Source organism: Passer domesticus, chromosome 11 (genome assembly GCF_036417665.1).
Source record: "Passer domesticus isolate bPasDom1 chromosome 11, bPasDom1.hap1, whole genome shotgun sequence".
In the NCBI taxonomy this organism is placed as follows: Eukaryota; Metazoa; Chordata; class Aves; order Passeriformes; family Passeridae; genus Passer; species Passer domesticus.
The window spans coordinates 19,009,408-19,020,671 of record NC_087484.1 but is presented as its reverse complement, the minus strand read 5'-3'; the positions used below and the strand labels follow the sequence as shown (position 1 = coordinate 19,020,671).

The window sequence follows — 11,264 nt, the reverse complement described above, 5'->3', positions numbered from 1 at the left end:
TGACGTCACGCGGGGGGGGTGGGCGGGCAGCGCCGCTGCTTCATCCGGGTCCCGCGGCGGGGCCTGGGGGCGTGGCCTGGCCCTCACGTGACGCTGCGTGGCGGCGCACCCGCCATCTTGTGTTGTTGGGTTGAGGAGCCGCCGCGGCTGTGAGGGACTCTCCGCCCGGGAGCGCAGGTAACGCCGTGCCGCCGCCGCCCGGCCCCGCCGCTGCCCCGGCCGCCCCCACCACGCCCCCGCCGCCGCGCGCCCCGTCCGACCACCGGCCCTGCCGGCGGCTCCCGTCCGCCTGGGCTGCCGCAGCACCGAGGCGCCCCGCGGCCTAACCGGGAGGCGAGGCCGCCCAGGGGGGTGGGGGGGTGCGCCTGGAGGGCCCCCCTGCGCTCGCCATGGGCCTCCGCAGGGCTCGTTGGAGCTGGGGCGAGCGGGCCTTGAGCTGTCCAGGCGGGTCCTTGGTGCTTGTCAGGCGGCGGCGGGGCGCCCGCCGCTCCTCACCGCCCTCCGGGGCCGTCTCCCCTGCACTGACCCTTGTGAACTCGCTCGTCCCCTCCCAGCCCAGCGGGAGCGCCGCGGTGAGCCCCGCTTCGAGCACGCCCGGCTCTGTCGGGTTACGCTGGCCGAGGAAGGAGGCAGCTCCGAGCCTTCCCCCGCGCAGGCAGCTGGGTGCTGGGAGCAGCGGTGACCGGCAGTGTGGGACTGGAGAAGCCTTGGCAGGCTGAAGAAGGCATCGATCAGAATTGTGTACGTTTGGTATTGATCCAAGACAAGTAGTTTCAGTGTCAACAGACCGCTTATGGCTCTTTCGGTTCTCTGTGATTGCACTTTGAATTGGGACAAGGTGTAGGCCAAAAGGAGGTGTTCCCAAGTAGTGCTTCTGGAATAAAAATCCACGTTTTCCCCAGTAACATTCAGTTCAACGTTCGTGGTGTGTCGCTTTTGTTGTAATTCTTGAATATCTGTTTGCTTGGGTGGGCGGGGAAAGAACTTCTGAATTCTGATTATATTCCTCTAACTTCTTGCTGCACATTTTATTTTCTTGCTTCAGGAGCTGACTTGGGCAAGTTCCTGGAAAGTACGTGTGAATTTTTTTTTCTTATAACTCTGCTGGTTGCTTTTGTTCTTATGAAACTCTTTAATAAACAAAAATTAATTTGCTGTTCTGTGAATGGAGCACTTGGTTGATACACTGTGATAATTGGAAACCTTTGTAAACAAATTGGTTACAGTTGTCACCAGCAAAAGCTTTGGTTTGGTATTTCTAAGTTTTGTTACTGGGTGGTGACTGCAGTAGATAATGTGAGCTTTATTGCTGTGAGGTGTTGGTTTTCCTGCCGTGCATTTGGATGGGTGTCCTTTGAGCAGTTGGGTGATGCTGCTGTGAAAAGGTGTGGCCTCATTAGTCCCGGGGGTGCCAGCAGAGATGCTGAGTGTCCGTGGCCCCCTGTGCACCTGCTTTGCTCCCCAGGTCCATGTAGTTCTACAGGTCACTTGATGTCAGTGGTTGTGTGTTGGGGTTAATTTCTGAATGAGTGTGTGATTATAAAAAATAAAGTTTCTGTTCAACAGTGTGCTGGATTAAAGAGAAGGCAGAATTTTAGCTCTGGAAGTTGGATGTCACCTTTTATGTGAGACTTTGATAAACTGCTTCAGTAGCTGACAGTATTGTGGGTGAATACTGGAGTTGAAGGGCTTTAAAAGCTTCTCAGGCTCTCCCAGCCCCTGGGTACAGCACTGTGCCTGGGGACACCTGGTCACTGTGTTTCTTTGGGGGCCTTTTTCTCAAGGGTTTCTTGAGCCTGTGCTTTAAAGCAGGAGCAAAGAACTAGAATGTAATGTGGTTTTGGAGCAGCAATGATTTGTTTCACAGGGTGCTTAAAAAAATTGATACCACAGTGAAAACTTGGACTCTAACTTCTGTTACAGGTGTTGACCTTGAGGATTGTAAAATATCCTCAGGTGCTCCTGTTTGCATTTTTGCTTGTGTTTCTAAAACATACAGTAAACTAAAACTATGATCCCTGTGATTATGTAAGTTAAAGAAATGCTTTAAAGAGACAGTTGAGGGCTGTGTAATTAATTTTTTCCTTACTGTTTCACTCCTCAGTTGAGGAAAAAATCCTGTGTAAAAAAGAAATGTGAAGTAGGTTTTGGGTTTTTTTAAGGAATTGAGCCTAAGCACCAATGTATCTCTGCCAAGGCCAGTTGTCTGAATGAAGTTCTGTCACAAACTGGAGTTCCTCATACCTGAATGTAAGAAAAAAAAAATAGCAGTTTTTTAAGATCTGTAGATACTTCATTAAAATAAAAACAACCTTAGATGTCGGAGTTCCATGGAATCAATTGTTGGGACAGCTGAGTGGCTGAAGGCTTTGCTGGTACATCTCTGTGCTGAAAGATCTTCCTACTTAAACCTGGAAGGGACAACACTGGTTTATAGTAACTGATGAAGATGAGCTGGGTACTATGACCTGTGCTTTCCCCTTTGGCCTCTCTGTACATTTATTTACTTTAATTACTAAGAACATGACATTTTATTTTGTCTATTTTGTCTGGTCTTTCAAGTTCAAGTAACTGTCCTAGATATGTTTCTTATTCTTTCATTGATGTCTTTAAAGTTCTTCCTTAAGACTCTTTAAAGTATGGTATTAAGTTCTTTCATAGTCTGATTTAGAAAAAAACTAGCATTTCCTAGCACGTTTTCTTAATTTTTCTTTTTTTCTTACATTTTTTTCTAACTTTTTTTTTTTACTTCAGTGCTTCTGCTCAAAGATTAGTGGAGATAAACTGTATAAAATTAATGATTTTAGATAGAGCCATGGGGCAGAGGAAGGGAGCCTTCTCCCTGCAGAGCTTCCTAGAGAGCCATGGGATGCTTTGGTGAGGAGAAACCTTTTTCTTTGTTTACTGAGGAAGCATTTGTCTTGAAAGGGACTATTGCTGTGTGTGGTTTTCTCATCAATTTATTTTAATTCATAGAGTGACATTTGAAATGCAAGGTGTGTGAAACGCTGCAGGGGGATGGTGTTTGCTCTTTTGGGAACAAAGTCAGTTTCCCACCCAGCTTAGCCTCTCCTTGTATCTCTTGCTCTCAAATCCAGAAGTTTTTTTGTTTGCATAAAAGATCTGTTTTGAAAATCGACAGAAGTGAGAAAACGTAGCAAGTTTGCTCAAGGTGTGCCTAAGTTATGGAGGGAGCTAAGAATTAAGTGCTTTAAGTGACAAGGTCTGTATGGCATTGGCCCTCTTGTGGTTGGTGGTAATATGTGTGTGGATATATATAACCAGTTCATCATGGGGATGTTTAATACCATTATTTTTTTATGTTAAGCTCAGATGGCAGCTGGAGATTGTAGCAGGCTGAGGTCTTTGCATTGCTTTGTTAGGAGCCGAGATTGCCACTGTGTGTTGATTACAAAACGTGTCCACTTCTCTTTTTTTGCAGAGGGAGGGCTTTCATTCCATTTCCTCTAAAGGTGATTAAGCATTCCTTGAATTTAGACACTGTAGAGATGGCTTGGTGCCTGCATGGGAAACTAGGCTGCCATTGAAACTTTTTCTTTGCCTCTCTTCTTGTTTTATTTGGAAGGATGCATAGAATTGTTTTGATGCATCTGAGGTTTTTCCCAAGCATGAAATCAAAGTGTGTCTTTTCAGGAGTGAGCCTGTCCTGTAATCCTTAAAGCTTGTACTACATAGAAGCTGGATATGTAGACCTCAGGATTATAGAGAAAAGCAGAAGGAATCCCATGAGCTGTGGAGAGGTTGTAGAGTGTGTAGGTCAGTGAAAAATTTTGATGGATATTTAGAGAATTGTTGTAAAGTACTGTGTTGTTGACTGCTTTTTGGATCACTTACTAATTTTTTTATTATCTCAGTTATTAAAACAGTGCATTATCATAATTCTCTCTTTGGCCATATGCTTAAAAAAATCAAGCGAAGTAAAGAACAATAACTTGATGGCTTTAGTAGGTCTGCTTGTATATGTAGTTTCTCATTATAAAAAAATAAACAAGCTTACATATACAGTTACAAAAACTGGTTAGAAAGATATTTTCGCGCTGTTAAATAGTTATTATTCCAGTGAAAGTAAGCATGATGCACTGCAGTTCCTGAACTGTTTTGTTACTTAAAATTTTGTCCTTTTTATTCAGTTGAGAAATACCTGTTTCCAGTTCTGGTTACAATGAAACAGTTTCTTTTATGTTCCTTCTGTTCTTGACAATAAATGTAAATTGCGTTCCGTTATTTTATTTTAGGATAAAGGTACTGGCTTGTGTGACTGGCAGACTCAGAGGCTGTAGATGTCCATGGGTAGATCAGTTTGGGTGGAAGCAGGTGGAATCCTTGTGTGCTGGTGTGTCCATTCAGACTGGAAGAAACAAGGAAGAGATGCTCTCTGGACACCGCAGGGATGACTTTGAGTGAAGTTTTGTGGTGATAGATAGCTGACTAGCTGAATTTATGTGCCTTCAGCCTTAGAGTCACAATGTCATGTGGCAAGGAGTTGGTTTGGCTGGCAAATAATGGATTTATAAACTGATTTTTTTGAGCCACGTGTGTTAGAATCTGAGGATGATTTAGTTGGAAGAGCCTTTGGTGGTTGTGTGCTCCAGCCTCCTGCACAAAGCAGGGCTGACGTCAGTGTTAGACTGTGTGTGACAAAGTGAGTGAGGCTGATCATGGAATAGCATATGGCAAGGTTTTTATGTAAAAACATTTCATAACTTGACTTAATAAATCAGATGCCCCATTCAACCACCATTAAACCAGTGGAAGCTTTTGTGGTAGGCTTCGTTAATGCTGAATCATCTGCATATGTGTTTTTCTCTGTAACACTAAGTTTGAAGAGTACTAAGGCCAGGATCAGGCTAACATCACAAGTCAATTTACAAAGATACAGTTCTTAGATCAAAATAAGTGATTTTTTTTTTTAGCAAATTCTGCAAAAATGGATATGCTGTTTAACAGTATTGTAGTTCATATGCAGTCTGACAGACATACTGATTCTCTCTGTTAGAATATTTTGTTAAACACTCACTGTTGAATGTTTGTTTCCTGAAGTATAGGATGTCTCAGAACTGCATGAGCAGGAAACTTTAAGGAACAGGGTGTGAGGGGAGGGAGAGAATATCCAAAACCCAAAGAAGCTGGTTAAATTATTTAAATGACATGTTAAAAACAGACCCCTGAACCCTCTCAGCAACCCAGATCTGTTAATTCAGTGATTGTTGTCAGTGAATACAGTCTGAAAGTAATTTCAACTTAGAAAATATGTATGGACTATAATGTGTGTGGTGAGTGGGAGAGAGGTGGTGCAGTGGGGTTTTGGTTGTGTTCACAGTCTGGCTTCTGGCCCTGCTGGGGAGCAGCTAGACAGACTTGGCATCTTGATGTGTAATGCCTTGTGGAAGGGCACAGATGAAATAGTTATCTACCAGCAAGTTTTCCATGTGCAAGGTAGACAGATGTGAAAGTGACTTCTTTTTTTTCCCTTTTTTTTAGCTGGAAAGTGAGCTCTGGCAGGATTTTGAGATAGGATTTGGAATGAGAAGCATTTGTGTTTGAGCCAGTGGCAAGGCCAAGGGTGTGGTTCCCTGACTCTGCTTGGAGCTTAATCGCTGGTGTCTGCCTTTGGCTCAGAGCCTGGTAATAAAGGTGGAGGTCACGCTGTGTTTGCTGGGGAAGTGGGGAAAGCCTGGATGTTTGGCTGTGTGCAGGTGAAGCAAGAAGTGCAAAGCTCTTCAGCCTGCATCCAGCCACCAAGTTCACAGCAGTAGGTAGGAAAGGAGGAGTGCATCTTGAGTTGTGTTACTTCATGTTCTAAATTTTTCTTGGATCTGGTTTTTAGGTGTGTAGCTCTTGTTAGTCTCTTGTGTCAGTTCTGTCCTTGAAGGGCTACTTTGTCCTTCTTGACTAGGGTGCAGCATGTTGTGAGCTGAGGTGCTCCATGAAGCCTTAGGTGCAGCTGTGCAGTGAGCAGGGCAGTGCCATTTTGAAAGTGCCATTTGAGGTAGTCATGGACAATTTCTGATCAGAAACTGCCACGAGATTGAAATGCTTTGGCAAGGGTTTGAGACAGGGAGGTTATAAGACTTGAAGAGATCTAGAAATGTAAGTGTAATAATAAAGGCATAGTTTCTGGAGAAGTGGATGGTTTGGACATTGCTCCCTTAGGAAAAACTTTCTGGTGTGTGGGTAGATAGGCCTTGGAAAATTCACGCCTTTATCAGGAATTGGGTTTGGTAAGCCAGAAGGGACTCCTGTGACTTCTCTGGCATCTTGTATAATGTGACTAATAGATGTTTTTCCCTCTGATTAATTTTCTGTTTAAACTGGAACATACTTATTAGAAAATATTTTCACATTGATCTAAAACCAGGTAACTTTCTTGATTATCTCCAAATGCCTTCCTTCAGTCCCTTCACTGAATAAACTTGGGTCTTCTGATGTTTTTACCTGAGTGACTGTTTATGGACTAAGGGACTTAATTTTTTCTCAAAGCTCAGTAAATAGAGCTTTAGCATGTTGGTGTTTTTTCTTCTCACTGTAGGGCATATCTGTCAGATCCTATCAATTTTTGAACACCTGATTTATCAGCTCTTTTGCCTCTTAGAACAGAAAGGACACTGTATCCCTTCAGTGATAAAATTTTGGTGTATGTTTACTCTGCATTTTTGTTTTCCTGGGTTAAGTTTTTTTTGTTAGCTCTTCTAGTCAATGTTGTATCATATATTCCTTTTCAGTTGATTAATGTAATAAATCTCAGCATGGTTTCAGGACTGTGTTTTTCCAGAACAGTCTTGCATTTCTTATATATCACCTGTGTTTTCTGCTTGTGAGTCTCCTGACTTTGCCTTATTCAGTGCAACCTGCTGTACTGGACTGAGTCATTGAATAATTCATGGTGGTACTATTGATGATGTGTCGTTTCCATTATTTACCATATCCATGTTTGTCATCCTTAGGTTTTGGAAATTTTATGGCTAGTGTTACAGACTCTATAGAAGATAAGAAACTATCTTCACTTGGTTTTGAGAATTTGTTTTTTGTCTGAGCTGGACTGTTGTAGATTCTTTAGAAGAGAACTTAAGTTGTGATGATTTGAGACTTTTTGTGTGGTTCTAAATTATTTTATCCTTTTTAACATTCTACTGAATTGAAATGTCCTGCAGAAGTTAAAATTTATCTGCTTGCTCAAGCAATGACATTTCTACTCTTACAAAAGTATATTTTGATTGCATGTCTTCCATAAATCTATGTTGCCTGGCCTTAATTATGTCAGTGTCCTTTAATCAGTGTTGTCTGCTTTAGCCAGTGATTCATATCAAACAGGTTGTGTGGCCACCTGAGTCATCCTGTTTACCATTGTACTTCAAAGGTGCCTTGCATACAGTTGTGGATCATCCTTAATATTTCAAGAATTAGAGAAAATCAGCATTAATTATTCAGTCAACCTGTTAATTTTTTAAAAAACAGTTACTGACACTGACATTAGCTAGCTCTAGTAGTTGCCTGTGGAATGTTTTCTTACTTGTGGAAGGTAAAGTTTTCTCATCTTGATGTAATGTTGCTGTTGAATGGTGAAACACTGCTGTTAAATTCCTTCTCCACATTTATTTAAGGACAACCCATTTCCTTGCACTTAAGTCTGCTTATGTTGGATTTCTGTTGTGGTCTTTGGTTCTCACATTTTCATCCAGTTTCTAGGTTTAAAAGACTCTTTCAGACCTACAGAAATAACAGAACTACCTTGAAAGGAAAGGATATTTTCTTCCTAAACATCTCTGATCAAAGAGCAGACCATTTAAAAATAAAATATGTGTGTATCGGAAGGATCAGTGGTATATTTTTTTTCAAGGTTTAGGTTTCCAAAGTTAATTAAAAACCTAAGCCAGCAGTGGTCCCAGAGCTATAAATTGCAATGACAGTACAAATCTTTAATTTTTTTTTTTTTTTTTTTTGTCTGCAGAAAAGATTAGATGGTCAGACCTGAATGCAGCTATTGCCTAGGCTTAACTTGGAATGCCAAGAACCTCTCTCTTGATAGTCTCTACCCAGAACAGCAGAATGTCGTGGTGAGACAGATAGTCATGTGCTACTAACTGAGAGAATTCTGTAATGGAAATGTAGGAATTTAACATGGCCTGAGAATCTTAATGCAAGTGCCCATCAGTAACGAATGAACCTTAATGGCAATTATATGAGGCTCAGCAAAGTATGGAAAAATGGTAGTTTTGATCATTCAAATCTCTGAAAATAGATTTTTGGCTAGATATTTATTAGCTAGCTGTGTGTTTTAAATAAGATACCAGTGCTTATGGGTGAAATGGGCCACAGTAATTGTAGACCTTCAATTGAAACATCTTTGCATTTTAACACATAAATCTAGCTAGTAAAATCAAGTTCTGGCTTGTGTCTGTAGCAGATGTTTGAGAGCTTTAATACATTTCTAAGATACTAAATAGTGAGCTTGAGAAATAATTTAAGAAACTGTAAGCTTGGTAAAATAACTATTGTTCCTAAAGTGAGCCAGTGAAATGAGTGTTGCTGATGGCAGCTTCTGCACATATATTACCTGTTAATTGTGAGTGAAAGCCACTTAAAGGCTTCTTGTTATTAGATTACAATTTGTGTCTGTTCAGAGGGTGGGCCTCTGACTTTCAGAGTACTAAACAGCTGACAAATCAGGGGTTTTTTTTCCCTCTTGCCAGCCTGCAGGTTGTTGGTGGGGTTGCTGTGATTTCTTCTCTTTTCACTCCTGCATGCTGATGGCAGGTTGGTGGCTGGTTATGGCTGTCACCTCAGGAAAATGGGGTCCCAATTCCAGTTTACAAGCCAATTCCATTTTTTCCTAAAAATATGCAGGAAAACCCCAGCTGTTTGTAGGGTTGCGCTGGCACCTTGATCAAATATTGACCTTATTTGAAGAAAACTTTGGAAAAATGTTGCAGTTTGGAGGAGTGGTGGGAAGCACCAGGTAGCTGCCTTGGCCAAGCAGTGGTGTTAACTTGCTGTTATCAAAATATTGCCTCAGTTTCTCACTTCAGCTTGAGGCTGCCCATGTGCTCTCTGCCCATATAAAATCTGTATTGTGGAGATTGCTTGATTAATAACCTTTGATTTGTAGAAAACCTCAACTCACAAAACTAGCTGTTCAGAAAGGGGCTTTTTCCCTCATCAAATTATATCAAGAAGGAAATATTAGGTATATGTTATTTTTGTAATTTGCCATCCTTGATTAATAAGGAAGCAGCATTTTATTAAAGACCAAAATCAACATTTCTGTTATTAATATTGAATTTTAAGACCCAAGAAAGTGATCTGGATAATAAAGATGTGATAAGTTAACCATTTTGGCTAAGCAAAAGCTGTGAAGTTTGTAACCTGATCATTCATTCCTGTCTCTGAATTCCTCATCCTTTTTCTTGCTCCACCCTGACTTTTGCCTCCTGTGGTGCGAGTGCTGCCTTGTCCACTCCAACTTGCCTTTCCAGTTAGTGCAGCTTCTCCTGCACACGAGCCAGGTGTGGTGTGCAGTCACTCTCAGAGGCTCCTCTCACATTGGCGTCCATGCTCTCCTTTGGCTGCCACTTTGAGAACCAGCAGAAGCAGCACGGGCTGTCCACTCCCTTTGTTTCATCGGCTCTGACGTGGCTTTTGTGTTTTCCTCTGGTGCACTTGCTGTCTCAACTTTCCTGAGCCTTTTCCCTGTTCTTTGCCCTCCTCCTCCCAAATCATTGCCCATTTCCATGGTGTCTCTTGTCCCATGTTTTTCTCCCAGCCTTGCCTGTAATTTCTTTTTCATGTGTTTTATTTCTGGGTAATGTTGTCTATTCAGTTCACCTGTCACACTTATTCAGATCACCTGCATGTCTGTTGTATTCTGTTTTGAAGGGGATGTATTCAGTACAATTTCATTCACTTACAGTTGTCTTGTTTTCAGCTCAAAATTCTTACAGTCAGAACTTTTAGGGATGGAGTAACTTACTTGACTGCAATGCAGAAGAGGAAGAGTTCACAAAAAGAAGTGAGGTGGCCAAAATGAGGGATATGGAAAGCCTTTCAGCAGCTCACTGGGATGAGACTAGCATTCTTGTAGGTGCTAAACTGCTAAGAAGTCTAGCAGAGAAACATGGCACAGCATCCTCAGCTTTTTGGGAAGATAATGTAGAAGCTGAAGAGTAGGGCTGAGTGGGTCCAGAACCAGTGAATAGCTTGATCTTGACTGGAGTTTAGTGCTTTGTCCTTGCATCTGATGCTTTTCAGCTGTGTTTTTGTTGTTTAACCCTGAGTGCCAGCCTTTTTGGTGTTACTGATACTAGGGTAGCTTTGATGTGAGGAGTTAAAGATCCCAGGTTCCCTGGTGATGCTCATGGGTTGATGTGAAAACTCTCCACCCCACACCTGCCCAGCAGAAGGATTCCAGGCATTGCAGGAAGTAGAGGGACAGCCCCCCAATTAAGGCTACTAGGAATTGTGTTAGAGGCTTGTTTCTGGCCAAGTGGGTGTGATGGGTTACTTGAATTGCCCCACAATATTTTCTCTTGTGGCTGCTGCATGTTGTCTTTGGGTCCCTCACCTTATATTTTGATTTGCAGGATGGTGAATGGATACAGCTTGAATGTTCTAATGAGCTGTCAGCTGCTTCAAAAAGGCAACTCAGATCAGACCAAAGTCATCTCAGACTAGGCCTGTGAGAATATCTGGGTATTTTTGTATTAGTTTTTGGTGCAGGTAGTAGGGGTAATTCCTTTCAATTGTCTAGAATTATTGTGAAAATAAAAACATTAAGATTTGTATATAAATTATTTTGTGTATGGGATAAAGAAGATACAGCATTTTGTTAAAATACATAAACCAAACATTAGTTGGTGGGTTTAGATTGCAGGGAGTTTTATAAGCATTTGTAATCTTATGTCCCAAGTATTTGGGTAAAATCTGCTTAAGCAATTTTAGCATATTTAGTTTTAGCATGTTTTGTCATTTTCTTGCTTTGAGAGTCTTGATTTATTTTCTTTAATATTATTACTTCTGTGGAGTAGATATAAGAAAAGAAGCTTCCTTTGTTTAGTTTTGTCTTGTTGTTTTTTGTTTTTTGTTTTGTTTTTTTTTCCCAGTAATGCCCTTTCCACCTCTATCTCCCTGGATTTAGTTTTTCTTTTTCATCACTTTTTCATGCAAAGTGTAGACAAACTCATGAAGTTCCTTATTTAGTTCCTGGATCTGCTGAGGGATGTGGTTCTGGTACAGCAAAGTTCCCTCCC

The 11,264-nt window shown here is 41.7% G+C and overlaps 1 protein-coding gene across 14 annotated transcripts in view; it reads left to right on the top strand.

Moving 5' to 3' along the window:
* GIGYF2 (GRB10 interacting GYF protein 2) overlaps positions 1 to 11,264 on the top strand; it is a 72,275-nt gene that overhangs the window by 192 nt on the left and 60,819 nt on the right. For 8 of the 14 annotated variants that reach the window (XM_064386108.1, XM_064386107.1, XM_064386099.1 and 5 more), the window contains exons 1-2: positions 82 to 177; positions 7,970 to 8,075. The exons of 1 other annotated variant lie outside the window; for it this stretch is intronic. In XM_064386108.1, the coding sequence (XP_064242178.1) occupies positions 8,023 to 8,075 (53 nt within the window). In that variant the 5' untranslated portion in view covers positions 82 to 177; positions 7,970 to 8,022. Of the gene's footprint in view, positions 1 to 57; positions 178 to 554; positions 742 to 1,045; positions 1,073 to 7,969; positions 8,076 to 11,264 lie in introns of those variants that run through there. 5 more of the 14 variants (XM_064386096.1, XM_064386103.1, XM_064386102.1 and 2 more) reach the window with 5 other exon arrangements.